This window comes from Ictalurus punctatus, chromosome 25 (genome assembly GCF_001660625.3).
Source record: "Ictalurus punctatus breed USDA103 chromosome 25, Coco_2.0, whole genome shotgun sequence".
Lineage (NCBI taxonomy): Eukaryota > Metazoa > Chordata > Actinopteri > Siluriformes > Ictaluridae > Ictalurus > Ictalurus punctatus.
Window position 1 is genome coordinate 11,753,320 of NC_030440.2, and position 22,469 is coordinate 11,775,788.

A 22,469-nucleotide genomic window follows, 5' to 3' on the forward strand; every position below is an offset into this window, starting at 1 on the left:
TGAGGCTAGTTGTACTTGGCCTCTTTTTCTCTAATGCCTGCAATGATATTATCTCAGCAATATTGACAGCTTTGACATTTACTTGGACTTTCAAAATGATTCAGCTTTTAGTGCTCCCTAATTCTTTTTTTTTTTTATTATCATCACGAATGTGTACTTTGTAGGCACCTCAGAAACTCAGGAACATGGAGGATTACTAATTCTAACTCCTCAGCCAATAATATTAAAAACTGCTTTCAGCAGTGGTTTTTTGGCTCTTTTATTTGTGCAGCGAAGAACATGTCGAATTGCACTTCAATTAAAAACTACAAACAGTTACATTTCCAGCTTTGGTGCTTTATAGTTTACGCCGTTAACAATAAACATAAACAAATCGGTGCAATAAATGTGCAGATTAATAAATCTGCGCATCAGATTACTATAGTGGCCGTGAATGCTACACATTCACAAAATCAGAAACATGACGACAAATCAGAAACACAACTGGAAAAACAGAGAAGGAGCAGCAAATCCGGGAACGGATCGGCGAATCTGGAAACTGAGCAGCAAATCCGGAAACGGGGCGGCGAATCCGGAAACCCGACAGCGGATTTGCAATCGGCGCAGCGAATCCGGAAACGGGACAGCAAATCTGGAAACGCAACAGCGAATCCGGAAACAGTGCAGCGAATCTGGAAATCCGACAGCGAATCTTCAACCGGGGCAGCAAATCCGGAATCGGTGCAGCGAATCCGGAAATGGTGCAGCAAATCCGGAAATGTGACCGCGAATCTGGAAACAAAGCTGCAAATCCAGAAACCCGACATTGGATCTTCAATCGGAGCAGTGAATCTGGAAACTCGACAGTGAATCTTCAATCGGTTCAGTGAATCTGGAAACGGGGCAGCGAATCTGGAAACGGGGCAGCGAATCTGGAAACCTGACGGCGGATTTGCAATCGGAGCAACGAATCCGGAAACAGGACAGCAAATCTGGAAACCCAACAGCGAATCCGGAAACAGTGCAGTGAATCTGGAAATCCGACAGCGAATTTTCAATCGGAGCAGCAAATCCAGAATAGGTGCAGCAAATCCGGAAATGTGACAGCGAATCTGGAAACAAAGCTGCAAATCTGGAAACCCGACATTGAATCTTCAATCGGAGCAGCAAATCTGGAAACCCAACTGCGAATCTGGAAACGGTGCAGCAAATCCGGAAACGGTGCAGCAAATCTGGAAACCTGACAGCGAATCTGGAAACCCGATAGCAAATCCAGAAACGGTGCAGCGAATTCGAAAACATGACAGCGAATCCGGAAATGGAGCAGTGAATCCGGAAACGGAGCAGCTATTCAGCAATTTCCAGAACAGCAGTTTCTTTGTGATGATCACAGGCCATGTCCAATCAGCAACACGAATGTGACTTCTGATTTGCTGTTTTGTTTATTTACTTGCCGTCATGCTTTTGGTTTTGGTGATTGTTTTTTGCCCTCATGGCACTTACACTATTTATGTGTGTACCAGTTCTTAAAATGCTCTCCTGCTGGCTCAGCTGAAGTGATTCTGAAAGTGCGAGTGCACAGCACACCAGAGCAGCTCATCTACAACATCTAGAGCAGTGTCTAGGAGGTTTTTCCACCATGTTGCAGTCCCTCCAGGATCCCGCCATTTTTGCGATCACAGACATTAATACAAAATCGAGGAAACAGCAGCGTATTCGTACGTCATCACCACGCGCATTCAGCCAAAGTCCTCTTCGATTCACGTGCGTTGAACACGAGTACAGCTAAAAGGTCTCATTTACCAACAAACATCACTGTGGGGAAAAAAATTCAGCAAAATCAAGCATTTTTGGTCGCAACAATCACACACAAAAAAAAAACCTCTGCGAAATCCTGTACAGACTGATGTTCATCTCCGGTCTCTGTAGCAAAACCGAAAACAAGTCTGGATTGTGTCAAATCCAGTGATCTAAACCATGTATAAACTAGCTGAGTGGCATTGCATTCACCTCTCCAGATGAACTCGGAGTACATTAAAGCAAAGGATTTTATTAGTAGTATGTAGAATTGGCTCCATCTTCACAGAAGTACATTTAGTTTTCTTTCTTTACCTCCTGCCTTCATCTCCTTACCCGTCACGACTAGTTAACGTCCCCACAGCATGAACTAGTGAACATATTCGTTGACTAATCTACGCAAGTCCTAGCATCTCCAGATGCCCCATTTTTCCACACACTGAGCACCACGCACTCTTTCTCTCACTCGCCGTGATCTAAAGCGAACACTGGCCACGGCAGCCCACAGGAAATCCTCCCCGTATCTGCCGGTGGTTGAGAGCATCAGCTTTGCGCAGCAGTTTATGGGCTTTTATTGCAAGCCCGTCGTTCTCAGACTGCACCAGGTCAACATAACCTCGCGCTCACTCTCGTTCTCTTCCTCCACTCTTCTTCCTGTGTCCCTTAAGACTCCCTGTGAGAGCTTTGGCTTCGGTTTGTGCACTTGGCTTACGTGTACTACTTCAGTAAATAAGCTTGGGATAAGAGCCCCACACACACACACACACACACACACACACACACACACACACACACACACACACACACACACATGGAGATTAATAGAAATGTTGGCTTAAACTCGCTCAAATAAGTGCCGGTGTTTTCCGACAAATACATTTGCTTTCTATCTTCTCTCTCTCTCTCTCACACTCACACACACACACACTGTCTTTTTTTTATCTCTAGAAAAAACATGCATGCAGAAACCCTGCTATTTCTGCAGCAGTCTTTCACACGGTGACTGTGGATATTAATCACCACACACACTCCGTCTCGGTCTTGTCCTGCGGTCCATCTGCTTATTAGCACAGAAGGTCCGCTCTTTTCATATCAGTCCGGCGATAAGTCTTGGGGCGCTGCTCAACACAAATTAAGTGTCAGACGAAAGGAGTTTTCGACGGGTAACCTCCATTAACCGCACAAACTCTACACCATGGATTCTAATCGCAGGGTCGTTAGGTTCTGACACAGCATCTCGACTCTCCTCGTGTGTTAGTCCTTTACTAAGCTTTGTTTTGACCCAATCGCCTGTAATGAGGAAAGTACAGATCAGAAAACCCGTAGTATAAAGGAATAATAATTTTGTTTAGTTTTTTTAAACATCTAAAATATGCAAGATTCGTAACTACGTTCATTACAATGGAACAGTAAAGCTCTTCTGATAGGACAGACGTTTAAAATACTTTACTGTAAATTGTTCGAACAGAAAAATCATTAAAAGATTGCAGGGAAAAGCAAGTCTGGTTACTCACCCTGAAGTTTATTGATGCCACCAGACAGAAAGCGACGTTTCTGCGGTCACGTTTGCCATGCAGGTTAATAATACAGATCCAGGGCTGTATTTCGGAGTTTCAGGTACGCGCTGGTAGTGAGGAGTTAAAGGCGAAATTGCAGCGGTGTTCAGATATACCTATGGACTCGAGCGCTACTCAAAGTGTGTGTATATATATATATATACTTATACATATATCTCTGTGCTGGGAGCTTTGCCAATTCCTTCATATGTATAGTTTTTATTTCTAGACACAAGATTTAATGCTTCCATGCTGCTGTGATGGGGTAGGGATGGAGTCTTGGTCTCTCGAATGTTTCCACCTATCTTTTTCCTTTCTTTTTTTTTTTAAGTGAAAAATTTGACACAAGATATTTGGGGGGAAAGTTTTAACACTGAAGTGGGGGAATAAAGATGGAGTATTAATGAAAATAATATGCAGTAAAACAAGATAAAAAGATTTGTTCCTAGTATGAGCGTTCCAAAGCTTCCAGGACTGTTCTTCTCTTTAAAATAAGGAAAGCTGGAAAGATGCTCTCGCTCTTTCTTTCTGTCTCTCTCTCACTCACGCTCTCTCTCTCTCTCTCTCTCACTCTCTCTCTCTCTCTCTCTCTCTCTCTCTCTCTCTCTCTCTCTCTCTCTCTCTCTCAGGGCGTGTGACAGGTGAGCAGCTCTCCACGTATGCGCAGTTGTTTCGGGACAGTTGGCCGGCGTTAGAGAATCACTGTGGTTTGTTGCAGCTGGCACTAGGCACCGCTCAGACACTGCGCCACCCCGCCCTCACCCAGTGGGACGCCTGCCTTGCCTTTGAGAGACTCCTCCTTCAGGTCAGTCAGCCAATCGCGCTGCTTCATTACTAGCTCTAATTGGTGCTTCATCCATCTCTTACACGTTTTTAAAGAATGTTTCTCTATCTGCATCTACAACCACATACACAGTCAGGTCCATAAGTATTTGGACAGTGGCACAATTTTTGTCATTTTGCCTGTCAGTTGTCCAATTACTTTTGAGCCTGTGAAATTAGAGGAACTCTGCCAAAATTAAATATATAATAATTTTAAAAAATGGCTGTTATTCCTGAACAGTTCATGCAATATTTTTGTCAACAGTAAGCCGTTAAAAAGATAATAACAAAAGCTTTTATTTCATTTGTCTTTAAAAGTTCATACAAATGTGAAGGTGTGAATGCAATACTGCACGATGTAATAAACCCACAAACGACACAAATAACAGAACATTACCATTTAAAACAACGAACTTAAAAGTAAAGCGGTCGAAAATGCTAGGTACTTGTAAAAAAAAAAAAAAAAAAAAAAATGTGATAATAGATAAATAAATAAATAATTCCATATGAGAAATTTTTCTCAAGCATGAATAGTAGTTAACTAGCTCAATTAGTTTGCTAGTATCTGGCTGTTTTTAAATAGTCTAGGTTACACTTTGGCTGAAAAAATAAGAATTAGCCGGCTGATCTAATTACTACCTAAATTATATCAGGTATTAAATAAAAACCGTCAGTTATCAGCATTATTTTCTAAAATTGCTGAGAATCTGGTGGCTGTTCTTAGCTATCAAGCTAGCTTGTGCTGTTCAGAGTCTGGTAAAGTTCTGCATATTTCTTTTCAGTAACTGCTATACAACAGATTTTAGACAGTTAAGCGAGCTGAATTCTCTGGCAGGTCAAGGCTGACAGTTGCTCAAGGTCGTCTCGTCTCATGCAAACTGTGAGGCAAAAAAAAACCAAACAACACTCTATCCTCACAACAGATTCATCTTAGTTCATAGAATTCAGGTGTATTTGGCTTCAAGGATTGCCCAGATACCCCGTCCTTATTAAAGTCAGGTCCAAAAGGCCCAAGGCAACGTTTATTTTTAATATACGAGTCGTGGGACGCACTCATCTTTCAGTGTTAGCATCTTTTTTGTAGACACTCTGGAAAATAAAGGTACTTTTTCCTATTCTAACCCAGAACCCATGAAGGATGCGGAGTTTTCCTCCACATTCTTCTGTTTAGCTGCATGTATGTTATGTATGTTCAGCTGCATGTATGCAGTTTAGAAAGCATCAGAAAGTGTACACCGTTGCTATGAAGCGTTCCTGGGGCAACACAGCATTGTTTTGTTACACACGTCATGTCACATGATATTTAATGATGAACGACAATGTTAGTGTTATGAATAGTCACGTTTCTGTAGTTTCCCAAAATAACGTAGAAATACAGCTTTAGTAATAAGAATTGGGAAATTAGGAATAGTTAGATTTCAGTAGTTTACCAAACTTATGTTGACATACAAGTTTAGGATGGGAATTGAAAAATTAGGAACAGTTAGATGTCAGTAGTTTACCAAAATTAGGAACAAATACAGGTATAGGAAATCAGGAACAGTTAGATGTCAGTAGTTTACCAAAATTAGGAACAAATACAGGTATAGGAAATTAGGAACAGTTAGATGTCAGTAGTTTACCAAAATTAGGAACAAATACAGGTATAGGAAATTAGGAACAGTTAGATGTCAGTAGTTTACCAAAATTAGGAACAAATGCAGGTATAGGAAATCAGGAACAGTTAGATGTCAGTAGTTTACCAAAATTAGGAACAAATACAGGTATAGGAAATTAGGAACAGTTAGATTTCAGTAGTTTACCAAAATTAGGTGGAAATACAGGTATAGGAAATCAGGAACAGTTAGATGTCAGTAGTTTACCAAAATTAGGTAGAAATACAGATTTAGAATAGGAATTAGGGAATTATGAATAGTTAGATTTCAGTAGTTTCCCAAAAGTCATATGAAAATACAGATTTAGGAATAAGATTGGTAAATTGGGAATAGATAAGTAGTTTCCCAAACTAATGTAGAAATCCAGTTTGAGGATAGGAACTAGGAAATTCGGAATAGTTAGATTTCAGTAGTTTCCCAAAAGTCATGTAGAAATACAGTTTTGCCTTGTTTTGAAGGTATGGTAGGGTTGATGTCCTTATCCCTAGTATTGTAGTATGATTTCAGATTTCCTTTATATAATTATTCCCTCGTTCCCAAACATCATAACATCCCCGACCCACAGTGTTAATGTTGGCTGTCAGGTCTTTTGGGAACTTTGGGTTTGTGGTCTTAAGTGCGTTTAAACGACTTCGGTCCACGGCTAATTGTTCATCACTGCCGAGTCTTTGTAGTATAGCCCCGTTCATTGCAGAGCAGTATGTGCAGGTGCAACGAGAGAACAGGATCCAGCTGTAAACGCAGTCAGAGACAGCACCACTGCTCCGACCGCAAGTAAACAAAATCAGAGCACAACATGGCGAGATTGTGTAAACGTCTGGACAAAGACGCACGCACAGACACACACACTCCCCTGCCGCGTGTTTACAGCACTGCAGAGACTTCTTTTACAAGTGCGTAGGAGTGTGTTTAGTGTTGTGCAGAATCCTTGACCGAGACCCTCACGAGGCAGATAGACACGCGAGTACATGTGTGTGAGACCGGGAGTGGGTCAGAGGTCAAATATGCATCCTATTAAAGGAAAGAGGGAACGAGGCACGACGGAGAGATGGATAAAAGAGACCGAAGTATAAGGACCTAAAATGGAAATGTAGAACTGAAGTGATGAAGAGAGAAAGATTTCCTGGAGAGATAGAAGAAGAAGAAGAAATTTTCTGGGAAATGATCAGAGTAACGCATACAAACACACACACACACACACACAATGCCTTGCCCCTTTCTCGCTCATTAGTTTACAGAGTGTGTTTGATGGAGTTGGAGTTCCCAGTGTTGTTAAACTATCAGCAGGACATCACTGTAAGAACTTATTAAAGTCAATCAGCGAAAATATGTAGCCAGTTCAAACCAGACAGTCAGTAGCCAAAACCACTAGGCAAAGCTGAGATCACACGCACGCCCACATTTTACATTCACGGCATTTGGCAGGCTTCCTCATCTTACATCTATCTTATTTATATAACTGAGCGGTTGCGGGTTAAGGGCCTTGCTCAAGGGCCCAGCAGTGGCAGCTTGGCAGTGCTGGGGTTTGAACTCACGTCCTTTCAATTAGAAGTCCAACGTTTCAACCAATGAGCAACCATTTCCACCACAGAAAGCTTTAAATCGTCGCACTCTATTTATTTGATTTATCATCCTGTATATCTTCCTTTTTTTATTGGTCATGCATTTTTTTATAACTACATTACGTTTTACTGACGGAGTGACAGGAAAGACAGAACCAACCAACGTCGACAAAGTACAGACTCGGTAAACGCAGCCTGGCTATAGAGACGGGCCTCTGTGAGAAATCGGGACTCCTGCTTGAGGAGAGAGTGGCTGAGTAGCAAACACTTACATGTATGGCGTTTGACAGACGCCCTTATCCAGAGTGTCTTACGTTAATCTCCTTTATACATTTGAGCAGTTGAGGGTTAAGGGCCTTGCTCAAGGGCCCAGCAGTGGCAGCTTGGAGGTGCTGGGGTTTGAACTCATGACCTTCCGATGAGAAGACCAGCGTCTTTACCACTGCATTTGAATCTTTATCATCAACACGTACTCTCTGTTATAATAAACATAATTTGACAGGACCGACTGTAACTGCCCGCAATGAATGTTTTAATCACGACTAGGATCCGTTCGTGACGATCAGCTATAACGTATTCCTAACCATATATCAGCCTGTACAGGATTCCGTGGAATTTTTTTAGAATATTTTTGTGCGATTGTTGCAGGCAAAAACGCTCGATTTTGCTGCGCCTTTTTTTCTTCCCGAACTTCGTGATGCGGCTCGCGGAGCTTTCTATGCTTTTTATGCGTTCTTTTTTTTTTTTTGCGGGCGGAAAACTACTCGAACCAGCGAAATAGTTTCGCGCTCTTTCTCAGCGATTTTGTTGGTCAGTGCGATCTCTTAGCTGTACTCGTGTTCGACGAGGGCTTAGGTTGAATGGTGACGTCATCTGACGCCGCTTGACCCAAATCTGCGGTCGTTTTTGAAAAATCGCGAGCGCCTCCGAATATCGCCGAGTCAGCTCAATTTTTGTGTTCATTTCTGCGATCGAAAAAATCCTGTTGTGAGCGATATTAGACGAGTATTTCATGTGTGTCTGAATCTTAGCCTTCTTCTCATTTGTATATTATAATAAACTGTGTGTGTGTGTGTGTGTGTATATATATATATATATATATATATATATATATATATATATATATATATATATATATATATATATATATATATATATGCATATATGCATATATATATATATATATATATATATATATATATATATATATATATATATATATATATGCATATATATGCATATATATATATATATATATATGCATATATATGCATATATATATATATATATATATATATATATATATATATATATATATATATATATAATATGTATGTATGTATATGTGTGTGTGTGTATTTTTTTATATATATATATATATATATATATATATATATATACACACACATATATATATATATATATATATATATATATATATATATATGCACACACACACACACAATAATATATATATATATATATATACCTCAATGTGTGACCATCTCTTAGCTATTGTACTCAGCTGCTCATATAGCAAATAGCAAATCGTGCATTTTTTAATTTTATTTATTATTTTTTGTAGCAACCCAAAAAGCAATGCAGCGCTGCTGGAATTATTTTTGTTTCTGTTAATAATGCGTAGAAATCTGCAGTGCCTCCTTGTATGATTTGCTGAGCTAGCTGAACTGCGAAGCACTCAGCGTTTTTACAGGGCAAAGAACCGTACAGTAAACGAGCAACGGTATCAGTACGGAATGTAAACTGGAGAATAACGAATCTGTTCTTGCATCAGTAGCATGAAAGCTGACAGAGAAGCTCCTGTAAGTGCTGTTGAAAATGCGTGTGATTGTTATTGTTACGAGATCTCTCCGACGTGGGAATTTTCCCTTCTCTTTTTTTTTTCGGTTCTCGTTTTCAAGCATACTTTTCACGTCCTTGTCAGCGTGTGCAGTAGTTATCCTGTAATCATGTAATGACGTGCTGAAAGTACCGTTTTGCATACTGTTGCTTACAGTCTAAACACTGGCTGTAATGTGAAACTCTTTGTTTCATCAACAAAATCTCTGTGTAGCTTTGACACTAATGCTCGTGCTCATACGTAATGACTGTCATCGGAGGCCCAGCACCACCTTGGACTCCTCGTCATGCTGCTCAAACCGTCCCCGAACAATGTGTGGCAGGGTGCGTTTTCACGCTGCCGTGACGGGTTGTACTTGGTCCGTAACGACATTTAGGTCGGTGTTACGTGTCAAAGTAACATCCACGTGAATGTCTGGATCCAAGAACATTACCCAGAGCATCACGCTTCCTCCGCCGGCTTGCCTTCTTCCCACCGTGCATCCTGGTGCCATCTCTTCCCCGGGTAAGTGGTGCACACGTCTCTGCCCGTCCACATGATGGAAAAGAAAACAGGAAAACTCGGACCAGGCCACTTTCTTACGGTTCTCCAAGATCCGATTCTGATGCTCACGTGTCCATTGTTGGCGCTTTCAACAGTGGACAGAGCTTAGCAAGAGCACTCTGGCCCGTCTGAGTTGTGACATGTTCCTCCCCTAAACATCATTTAAACAAACGTCGTGATTTGTGCCACAGTAGCCCTTCTGTGAGTTCAGGTGCTGACACTAATGCTGTAATATCTCTATCCTAGCTCTGAATTGTTACACATTTGGGCATTACCAAGTGAGAGGGGTTGCTGTGGTTGGTATAAGGAGCCAGTGTTATGTGCTCTCCTCTGATGAGTCGGCATGATGCCCACTTAGCCTGGCACCACTATACTGTGTGTGTGTGTGTGTGTGTGTGTGTGTGTGTGTGTGTGTGTGTGTGTGTGTGTGTGTGGGAGAGATGGTCATACAGACAGACCACAGGTGTGGACCTTCACTTGCTTGGTGAAGGGCCAATTGAGCATGTATGCTGTGTGTGTATGTGTGTATGCTGTGTGTGTGTGTGTGTGTTTGTGGATGGGCGTTCACACAAGGTTGTCAACAAATACTCTCTTTCACATTTTCCTGTAACCTTGCTGGCCAGAACTGACTGACCTCTTCAGAAAGTATGTACTTATAACCGTGTGTGCACTTACACTAGTGCTAACAGGCAGCCAAAACACCCATCTGAGTTGTTTACTAGACACTGTAGAATCATGAGCATAGTTAGACAAAACAACAACATCTTTTCCACATTCCAACAAAATCATTTTGCTCAACACTAACAATAACATTGGCAAGCTAGCTAGTCGGACGGGTTCTAGCGCTAATCTCAGACGTTATGAGATCAAATTCATGTAGCATATTTCGATCCATTAAATCCATATTCCGGATCGATGTTACCGGACGTTTCCTGTGTTAAGTCAGTTCAGAGAGATCATAACAGGGTGCAAAATTGAGATTGAAAAATCTTTTGCCTACATGTCGTGTCACTTGTGGTGCGAGCAAACCTGAGGTCCACTGATGTTGAAGACGTTTATAACATTGTACTAAGTATCATCAGAAATGTATTGTCTCTCTTTACTCACACAAACCTTCGCACCACAAGAGCAGTGCTGCGCTCAGCATCAGAATGCTGCCGGATGTGTCTTCTCTTTTTCACGTTTTTTCCCGCCGCTAATTTCATGTGGAACCTCAAGCAGTTAAGCGGTTATTTGAAATACCCTTACACAGCCATAGTCGAGATTAATCGAGAGCACCAGGGACGTTACACAAACATGACCCCTAGCTTTACGACGTAGCTAACGTTACGCTTCGTTTCGTCACGAAATCATTTGAAAACTGGCATATGCTCACAGTGCATTATGGGTAATTTTCTTAAATTTGCTTGTATTCTAGATTTGGCGCACAGGCCTAGTCTAGAGAAAATAAAAGCAGTTCCAGCTGTTGTTTTCACTTCAGCATGAACTCAATTGCAGTACACTGAGACACTGAGGTATTTGAGAAACTGATACAGTGGCAAATGCTTAATGTATCTTTTAATCTCTGGGCTCTACTGAACTCTCTAGAATTGAGTCTGCTTTACTTTACAAACATGCCAGATTCAGATGAATGCCATAAGACAGAGATTCTCAACCTTTTGTAACTAAAGCCCCCCTAAAGCCTCCCTATCATGTGACCCCCCCCCTCACCCACCCCAATATTGGAGGAGACGAGACATAATATCTATCTACTGTATATCACATCTATCTATCTATCTATAATCTAATCTATAATCTGTTTTAGATAGATAGATAGATTTTAAAATATATTTTTTTAAATTACTTTTCATAACATTTGTGATTTTAAAAAAATAACTTTTAGAAAACTATATAATGGACATGTACGGAACATGAATGATGAAAAATGTTTCTGAACACTATAACTACTTAGAACAAGAGAACTAGGCTGTAATAACATGGACTGTTTTACATGTTGCATTACATTCGTCTTGCGTTCTAAAAGCATTCGCATAAGAATGATGTAAATTGGGAGGAAGGGCGCGTCTTGTTATCCATGACATTGTTAAATCTCCGGCTCTCAGCCCCTCACTGAGCAGAGCAGACGCAGAGAGAGGTGAGAGTGCAGCGGGAAAGAAAGACCTCGCGCTTGCAGGACAGTACTGGTGACATTTGGAAAGTCGCTAAGGTTTGTCCAAAAAGTCACTAGATTTGTCGCTGGTCACTAAAGGGGTCTGAAAAGTCTCTAAGTTGGGAACACTGGTCTGCTCTGACAGCTAGATAAAAGGCAGCTAAGCTCCGCCTCTCCCAGCAAAACGAAAATACAGAGAGAGAGGGAACGCGGGGTTTTTCATTTGTGCACGTTCTATTGGAAAAGCAATAAAATACACAGAGTATATATACAAATACAAATAATGTATGCAAATAATGCCCTGTCTGTGTTTATTTTCTTGAAAACAATTTGCACCCCCTTTCCGATCTCTCCCCCAGGTTGAGAAACTGCTCTAAGCTGTCTGGATGCTTGTCTGCTTCATCAATAATGGAAAGCATTGCCGTTCTCTTGTATATTTAAAGACAGACGCATGCAGAGGAGCACGACTTTACTGGCTCCATGCTGTCATTTACACACACAGACACTGTTCTAGCAGATCACCTTTGACTTCTGAACCTTTAACCCACCCTAGGGTCAGTCTCCCCCTTTTCCCCTGCATGCCTGTAGTATCTCCTGCTGCCTGGACAATATCTGCCTGGAAATACTCACACTCTTTTATACACACACACACACACACACACACACACACACACACACACACACACACACACACAGGACACTATCTACTCGATATGCATTCAGATATTTTTTATTATTTTTTTTTTTAAACACATCCTATTATACTAATGAGGAGTTCATTTTGAGTGAGTGTCCAGTGTTGACCTTGTGTCTAAACATCCTCTGTCTTCCTTACAGACTGCACCCTTAAATCTCTCCCTTCCTCCCTTCTAGCTACAAGAGGTACAGGCAGTGTCTTTCCCACATGTGTCATGCTCTGACTGGCCAGCTCTCTCTCTTTTTTTTTTTTCCTTTTTTTTTTTTTTTCCTGTTTGTCTTTTTATCCAACCACACAGTCTAATTTCTCCATATAGTATTAACCTCTGTGGTTTGCATTAAAAAAAAAACCCAACTAATCATTTTTCAAAGAATCACTTTTTATTAATATAAGTAAAAAATGTATCAAGAGAACGTATAAGTAGTAAGAAACGCATGCTATATGTGTAACCTTCATAACAGGTACGTCAGTCAGTACGTTAGTCAGTGCCGGTCTCCAGACCAAAGGCCACAGTGAAGCATGGTGGTGGCGGTAGCGTCATGTCGTGGCAATGCTTTTCATCAGCAGGGACTTTGAAACTAGTCAGGGTTAAGGGCAAGATGGTTGGAGCTAAATTCTAACTTCTAGAGGTTTGCACTAATTGATTAAATGTTTGTTATTACACAGTTGGTGCATCTCTAGGTGAGTGAGGTAAGTGAGTGAAAATAACAGCTTGTACCCAGTATGATGTTTTTACTGAGCAGCCACTATCACTCCTCGACAACGAAGGCTTCTGATGCACTGAAAGCCAAGATGTAATTTATTTATAGCTGTGATGTTTTTTTTTTTGTTTTTTTTTTAAAGTGAAACAAACCCCGATCTTATCTGCTGCAACCTTGATCTATCCAGAGTATCCAATGAATGCAGCTAGAACACAAGTGTGCAGTTTATTGGCAAAATAAACCGAGCTAAACAACATGCCCTGTGACATCGCTGATTGGTTAGCACTAAAAGCTAATTCACGTCCAGCTCATTCAGATCCATTTTCAAAAGCATTTCAGTCCACACCAGCCTCAGCCCTGACTTGTTTTATGCTGTGTGAGTGACTGGATCATAAACTCCCATAGAAACCCACTGAAATCGCGAAGGCACACTTTCTATACGCTGTGCACTTTATTTATAAACATAATCTACAAAGAGGTCCTGATTGTTTAACCTTTAGGTTAGTGTTTGTGTGGTATGATTCTCCTTTTAAACCAACCTGAGGAGACACAAATGCACACTGGTTATTCGCTGATCCGCAGTTTCAGCCGGCAGATCGCTCTATGGACGAAATACTGTAGGCTTAATAATGAAGAAGGCTCCAAAGCAAACCAGACTTGGCTTTGCAAGCTATGTCTCTTTTGGTTTTTGGGTGCTTTACATCAACTCTTCATGATCAGCCCCCTCTTCATGACAGTTGAAGGGGGCAGGCAGAACCATTGGCAGGCAAAAAAGATTCAATTAATTAATAAGCCTTAGCGGTGACTTGGCTGAAAGGAAGGTTGGACAAGCAATATTAGCCTTGTGATTGGTGATTGTAAACATTTAGGTAAGATTTATGTAAGATTCGGCCTGCCCACTTTTTCTGAAATACTGACAAAATATTTATAGACGTTGAAAAGTTACCAGTTATTCATATTTTCCCATTTGGTGTGTTCCTATCGGATTGTCTTTGTCGTACTTTATTAGGGCAATAATGGCAAAGATTTAAACAACAGACTTGTCCCATACACTGGAGCACGGTAACGTAAGGCAACCCCCCCCCCCCCAAACTTTTTCTTGAATCTAACCACAAAATAATTGTCTGAAGTATGCTAGAAACTACTGGAAGGTCTGACTAGAAGGTCAGATAAGAAAAGAAAACAGACCCTGGCAACAAACCTCTCAAGGGTGAGGAAATGGGGTGTTGGAGTGAAAAGAGGGATGGTTATACAGAAAAGAAACCGATTCCTTCTGTTAAGTTTGGTGGAGGATTATTGGTGCTGTAGGGCTGGTTTCTGTCCAGAAGCCTTGGGAACCTTGTTAGGATATATGGCATCCTGGATTGCATGAAATATGAGGAGTTTGTGAATGACAATCTGTCTGCCGCTTCCAAGAAGCTACAATTAGGTTGTGGTTGGATCTTCCAGCAGGACAGTAATCCAAAACATACAGCCATGTGAAAAAATAAGTACACCCCATTGAAATTGTCGGCTTTATTTGACATATTTGGACAAGTAAACATTTGATCATCTTTGAAACAGTGCTTATTGATAAAGTTGATTATACTAGAACAAAACCACAAGGAAAATGAGCTTTTTCAATTATTTATTCAACAGAAATATCAACAGATGTGATATTCTTCGGTGGAAAAAGTAAGTACACCCCTGGCCTCAGAAATAACTTCTTTGTAGGCGTTTTAGTGTAATTTTTGACCACTCTGCCAAGCAGTATTCTTTCAGTTGCAAGATGTTCGAGGGTTTTCTTGCATGTCCTGCGCGTTTCAAATCCCCTCAGAACATTTCAATGGGATTCAAATCTGGCTTTGACTAGGCCATTCCATAACCCTCCATTTCTTCTTTTTGAGCCTTTCCTTGGTGGATTTGCTAGTGTGCTTAGGATCATTATCCTGTTGAAAGGTCTTTCGGTTCAACTTCAACTGTCAGACAGATGGCCTCGCATTATCTTCAAGCACTCTTTGATATGATTCAGAATTCATAGTTGAATCAGTGAATGAAAGCTGTCCAGTCCCTGAGGTAGCGAAGCAACCCCAAACCATAACATTTCCACCACCGTGCTTCACAGTTGGTATGAGGTGCTTCTCCTGAAAAGCTCTTTGGTCTGCGCCAATCATGTCTGCTCTTACTGAGGCCAAACATGCTGCAGGACCCGGAAATACAAGACCAGTAGGGGGCAGTCATGTTTCATTTGCATAACCACTGCTTTCTTAGCCCACGGGTCTGTGAACCTCTCTCAGAACCGTTTTGCAGCAAGCAGTAGAGCACCCTAAACGTTGTCGATTCTGAAAAAAATGGAATGTGTGGTTGGTTAAATTTAAGAAAAAAATATTATGTATGGTTTGCATAAAAATATTACGTTTCTCATCAAAATGTATGATAAACCTAATTTAAACAAGTTTCCAATTACAAGAGTGAGTGTGGTCGAGTCACATAGTACAGGTGTAATAACAATAGTATTTAAATTAACGTGCCTTCAGTATGTGTACTAGAATAAAGCAGTGGTAACATTCTGGGTGCAGTACACCAGCGACCGGGGTTTAAGCCTCAGCTCAGTTGAGTGTTCTTCAAATGAGTGCTTTTTTTTTTCCCACTGTAGAAAGTTCCTCAAATTAACGTTGAATGAATTCCAGCTTCTCCTTTCTTGCCAATGGAAACTGTTGTTCTTTTCTTAGACTTAAAGTTTTACTATCTAAAAAAAAAAAACGGTTTAAAGTGAACACAGAAGTCCACACACTGAAAAAAAGCCCAGTGAATTTACTTAATTCAAATTCGTACATCGCTTCCACACGATAGAATTGAGTTACGTTAACATCATCTGTTTTCATACATCGCACATGATTCGCCTTGGAAACTAAATGAAACTAAATGTGAAGTATAAACAGCTCTTAGTGTTAATGATCCGAGGTGTACATGTCTCTTTCCTTATCCTATGCGAGTCAATTATAATTACTACAGCCTACCCCCGGCAACTTTACTTTACAGACATAGAGTATGTCCAGAAATATTATCCCGCCCGAATAGTTCTTTTAGTGTTTGGCGAATTGTAGATATTTTTGGTAGCCGACATCATTCTGGACACTTTCTTTGAAGAAAAAATGTCTCTAAAGTATGCATACACCTTTTATAATGTCTGTACCGTCCTCTGCTGTTTTCTTCTATTCCGTTCTTGGTGTCTTAGTGAGTTGATGAGACAGAATCTGATTAAAAGAGTCAAATATTTGTTCTGCTCTTAGGCTAAATCTAGTCTGCACATAAGGAAAACATGACTTATTTACGATGTTTAGGCCCGGTGGATTACTCCCAGAAACAATACACACAAACACGCACTCATAAGTCACACATACGTACTTACAATGTATGAGTGTACAAACTACTAGACAGAGCGCACACACACACACACACACACAGAGTTTTGCTGGAACTAGATATTGAAACAGCTGTGTTTAGTAAAGCTAAATCTCTGTTTGAAGTAGTAACTATGTGGATTGTGTGTGTGTGTGTGTGTGGAGGATGATATACAGATTGGTCTACAACCTGTAGAGTGAAGTAATGGTGCTTATATATTAGGGAAGTTTGTGTACTTGGCCGAGAGGAAAGGAACATGACGTGGTATGTGTTTTGAGATGCTTTTCTGCTCACCATGGTTGTAAAGAGTTTCTTTGAGTTACTGAAGCCTTCCTGTCAGCTTGAACTCTCAGCTCAACAAGTCGAGAGTTCATTTCCCGCAGAACTGCCACTCATCGGACCGCTTTTATGTTTCTATGTAAATCCCATAGACGTGTTGTTCTGATGTTTGATGTATATGTAGAGCTTACTTATACGTACATAACTTTGATTAAAAGGATGGATAATGTCTAGCAAATGGTAGCTTAATCGGTCATAGCTCAAAGCTCTAAAATCTTTTCCTCGCAGCAATAAAAGCAGCATACTCGCAAAAGTGGCATGGCAACAATTTACAATTGAGATGTTAATTAATAGAGCCGTACCGACCGCTTTCATTTAGCTGATGCACCATACCGGGTTCGCGTTCCAAGCATGAAATACAGCGTCCGTCAGCAATACGGGCGAGGTGAGAGGCGGAGCCACCGTCCGATCAGCCGTATATACTGCGACTGCTCCGGCTCCACGTTTCAAGTTGATGACTCCCTATTTCGATCACAAGCCATGCAATTTCCCTAAAACGACTGGCCGGAGAATGGGTCGTATTGAAGAGCGCAGTGATTTTTGAACGTGGCACTGTCATCGGATGCCACTTTTCCCACGAGTCAGTTTGTGAAATTTCTGCCACGCTGAACTGGATGTGCTATTGTTGTGGAATGGAAGCATCGAGGAGCAACAGCAGCTCAGCCACGAAGCAGTAGACCATGCAAACTGACAGAGCAGCGTTCCAAACTACGTCTGGGAGCTTCATGAGATGGGTTTCCACGGCTGAGCAGCTGCACCCAAGCCTAAGATCGCTACGTACAGTACCAAGCATTGGCTGGAGTGGTGTAAAGAGTGTTGCCATTGGACTCTGAAGCAGTGGAAAGATGTTCTCTGGAGTGATGAATTGCGTGGCAGTCTGACGGATGAATCTATGTTGTTGGATGCCAGGAGAATCTTACCTACTGGAATGCATAGTGCCAACAGTTTGGTGGAGGAGGGCTAACCGTCTAGAGCTGTTTTTCAGAGTTTGGGCTTGACCCCTTAGTTCCAGTGAATGGGTAATGTTAATGCTATTGCATACAAAGCCATTTTAGACAATTGTATGCGTTGCGGCTACGGTTTGCACAAGGCCCTTTCCTGTTCCTGCATGACAGTGCCCCTTTGCACACACAAGGTCCATGAAGGCATGGTTTTTTTTTGTTTTTTTTTTTGGAGTTTTTTTGGCCAGTTTGGTGTGGAAGAACTTCAGGTGTCCTGCACAGAGCCCTGTCTTCAAGCGCACTGAGCACCTTTGGGATGATTTGGAACATCGATTGCGAACCAGCGTCCTCGTCCAACATCATCGTCTGACCTCACTGATGCTCTTTTGATTGAATGGGCAAAACTCCCATAGGCACACTCCAAAATCTGGTGAAAAGCTTTCGCATGAACAGCGGAAAGGCCGACTCCATATTCATTTTGGATTTCCAGCAAGCTCATATAGGTGTGATGGTCGGGTGTCCACATACTTTTAGGTCTATAGTGTATCTAGCGTGCGTAATTCAATACAAAATCATTGTCATATTTAATATGAGCATGTGTGGCCCCTGGCTAACTTTACTGTAATCACTGTGGCCTTCGGTCCAAAATGTTTGCCCACCACTCTAACTCTCTCAATCTCTCTCTCTCTCTCTCTCTCTCTCTCTCTCTCTCTCTCTCTCTCTCTCACTCTCATATCCTAGATCTCTCTTTTCTTACACATCACTTTCACTAGTTTTCAGATACATAAAAGAGAATAAGGGTTTGCTGAGCTTAATGTTGGTCATTGAATTGAATCAGTGTGCATTCAAGATGTATACTGCATCGTGTGTGTGTGTGTGTGTGTGTGTGTGTGTGTGTGTGTGTGTGTGTGTGTGTGCACACACCCACATAGTGCAGCAGTGTGTTCAGTGTAAGTCTCTAGCTCCAGCTTGCCTAGGGGTCACATGTCAAGGCGATGTGTGTGCCTCTGGCATCCAGACTCGGGGTGTGTGTGTGTGTGTGTGTGTGTGTGTGTGTGTGTGTGTGTGTGTGTGTGTTTGGCCCCGCGTACGTGTTTGTGGCTCTTTTTGGCGTCAGGCTTTAATGAGCGTTCTTCGGGCAGACGCCACCGACTCTGGGAAATTCCCCACAATGCAGCGCTTTCACCTCAAGACCTTGGTAAAGGGAGCTGGACGTGAAGCTAGCACAGAGCCGCATTTACACTCCTGTCACACGCCATCTCTAGCACCCTCCAGAAGAGTAGACTGTTTGCATCAGGGATGCATCACAAAAAACAAAAAAAGTGTCGTACTTACAGATATGTGTGCATGCACACACACTTTCATACACTGACTTGTTCCAGATCTTGACACACTGACTTCTACTTTCCCTTTTTGCACCCCTTCCCAACCTCCGTTTAGATGTCTCTCTCTCGCTCTCTCTCTATCTGTGTGTGTGTGTGTGTGTGTCTCTCTATCTCTGTGTGTGTCTCTCTCTCTCCATCTCCGTGTGTCTCTCTCTCCATCTCTGTGTGTGTCTGTCTCTCTATCTCTGTGTGTGTCTCTCTCTCTATCTGTGTGTGTGTGTGTCTCTCTCTCTGTGTGTCTCTCTATCTCTGTGTGTGTCTCTCTATCTGTGTGTGTGTCTCTCTCTCTCTGTGTGTGTGTGTGTCTCTGTGTGTGTGTGTGTGTGTGTCTCTCTCTCTCTGTGTGTCTCTCTCTATCTCTGTGTGTGTGTCTCTCTCTATCTCTGTGTGTCTCTCTCTCTCTCTATCTCTGTGTGTCTCTCTCTCTCTCTATCTCTGTGTGTCTCTCTCTATCTCTGTGTGTGTGTCTCTCTCTATCTCTGTGTGTCTCTCTCTCTCTATCTCTGTGTGTGTCTCTCTCTCTATCTCTGTGTGTGTGTCTCTCTCTATCTCTGTGTGTGTCTCTCTCTCTATCTCTGTGTGTGTCTCTCTCTCTATCTCTGTGTGTGTGTCTCTCTCTATCTCTGTGTGTGTCTCTCTCTCTATCTCTGTGTGTGTGTGTGTCTCTCTCTCTATGTGTGTGTCTCTCTCTATCTCTGTGTGTGTGTGTGTGTCTCTGTGTGTGTGTGTGTGTGTGTGTGTCTCTCTCTCTCTCTCTCTCTCTCTGTGTCTCTCTCTCTATCTCTGTGTGTGTGTCTCTCTCTATCTCTGTGTGTGTATCTCTATCTCTGTGTGTGTGTCTCTCTATCTCTCTCTCTATATCTATCTATCTCTCTGTGTGTGTGTCTCTCTCTCTATCTCTCTCTCTATATCTATCTATCTCTGTGTGTGTGTGTCTCTCTCTGTGTGTGTGTGTGTGTATGTGTGTGTGTGTGTGTGTGTGTGTGTGTGTGTGTGTGTGTGTTTATGCACGCTCTGATGTGTCCCCCAATCCCGAGCGGTAGTACCAGTTATGTTTGTCTCCAAGTTGTGATTAACATTGTCATCGTGTCTGCTTTCGAGCTCTGCACCGTGGTTCTGTGTTTGCGGTGAAATGCGAGAGCTGAAAAATTCGCCCTACTTTCATGTCACAGCGCTTTCGCTTGAGCTTTTGTTTAGAGCCTACTTGTTTAGCAGAAAGAAAATTGAGTTCGTCTGTGTTAGGGGCTTTAGGAAGGGGGAGACGCCCCCACGTCAAACGCTCTCTCACTCTCTCTCACACACACACACACACACACACGCATTAGACACATTGACTGATACAGATGAGGTGGGGAGACTTCAGGATTTCTACTTGAGTCTGGAACTTGTTTAGCTTTTCCTTAATTCTGGTGTCTGTGCCTCTTCTCTCTCTCTCTCTCTCTCTCTCTCTCTCTCTCTCTCTCTCTCTCTCTCTCTCTCTCTCTCTCTCTCTCTCTCTGTCCTGTCGTCAGATACTATAGTACTCTATTTTCCTTTTTATATTACACCAGCCAGTCTTATCGGACTAGTTATAATGTTGCGTTAGCTCGATAGTGTGTATTGTAGACAGTATTGCTGCGTTCGACTTGCCTCAGAAATGGGAAGTCAGAGCTCTGAATTTTCAACCTCCGTGCAGTCTGGGAAAAAAAAAACACTGACGCCTCCAGTGTTGGTTAACTGTTAGCTCACTGTGCTGAGTGATGTATTTTTCCCTCCTCGAAACAAGAAACAGTTTAGTCCGTGTTCTAGATTAAACAAGCGAAAATGTCTGTTAAGTGATCCAAAGCAAAAACTTTGTATATACAGTAGAATTCGTTTAAAGACAACTTCACTTCTTCTACTTCACTGAGCAGCCGTCTTCGATCGACATCACTCGCCGTTCCCAGGATACAGTGTTACCGAGTAGGAATTCCGAGTAGGGATGGGCGATATGGATTTAAATCTATATCACGATATAAGTTTCTGGTATTTATTGCGATAACGATATCAGTGACGATATTAAATAATACCGTGTCCTACTGTTTTTGGCTACAAGTGATAGCTGTGATCTTGAGAGTGTCAGGAACATAAACACTGATCTAAAAGTAAAAGTGATTTTCCGTAACCGATCCAGTTCCTGATTGCAGAGGTAGCTCCTCGTTTAGCGATGAACTCCTCCTCGGGTTCACGTCCGCCTTCCTCCGTACTCGTTTTCACTCTGCACGTGAGCTGCGAACCGGTCGCATGCCATCGCACAGAAACACGTCATCAACTAGGCTTTATGGTTATTATCGCGGGAAGACTCGTTATTATTGTGGGGAGAATTTCTACCGGTGTATCGCAAACGAGAAGATCTCGCCCATCCCTAGTTCAGGGGTTTTTGTTGTTTTTTGTTGTGGGGGCGGTGATTTCTTTAGTTTTTCCTAGTCACAGGTTGGGAATTATGAGTTACAATCTCTAGTCGAATGCCTTGCTATTGCAGTTGCTAAATATTTAGTCATATAGGTCCGATTTAGCGGTTACGTCCCAAGTACAAAAGGGCACGACTTTTTTCTTTTCCCACTCGCGCTTTTCCAGAGTCCTGTTAAAAGGAAATTTCAGTGTAGAAGTAGTGGAGACAACAAATGTTGAACTGAACGCGGTGCAAAAAAATACTCTCGGGGTATTAACGTTACGTCTTCCTATAACGCATAAACCACTGTCACTAGATATCAAGAAAAGGGCGTGGCCTGTAGATGTAGTTTTGTTGTAGTATATTTCTTATTGTTCAGACATTGATGTTCATAATAGAATATTATTAATAGGTAAAAAAAAAAAAAAAAAATTAATTTTTTTTTTTTTTTTTTTTTTTTTTGCAGTCCTAAAAGGCAGACAGATGTGTAGTAGTTGTAATTCTTAACAGATGACACAGTGCCTTGCGTAAGCGTTCAGATACATGACTAAGCAGACTGGGTAATCAGATAGGTCATTTAATTATCCACTGGAACAGCACGAGTGACGTCAGGACGGACCGGCACAGTCACCATTCCGGACTTACATATGGCCCAGCTGTTTTTGCCTCCGCTGTTGAGCAACCTGCT

At 41.8% G+C, this 22,469-nt stretch overlaps 1 protein-coding gene across 1 annotated transcript in view; it reads left to right on the forward strand.

The window, feature by feature from the left end:
* The window catches only part of scfd2 (sec1 family domain containing 2), a 143,985-nt gene that overhangs the window by 24,947 nt on the left and 96,569 nt on the right, over positions 1 to 22,469 (forward strand). Inside the window, exon 4 of the mRNA XM_017456245.2 lies at positions 3,962 to 4,137. Coding sequence (XP_017311734.1) covers positions 3,962 to 4,137 — 176 coding nt within the window. The remainder of the gene's footprint in view (positions 1 to 3,961; positions 4,138 to 22,469) is intronic.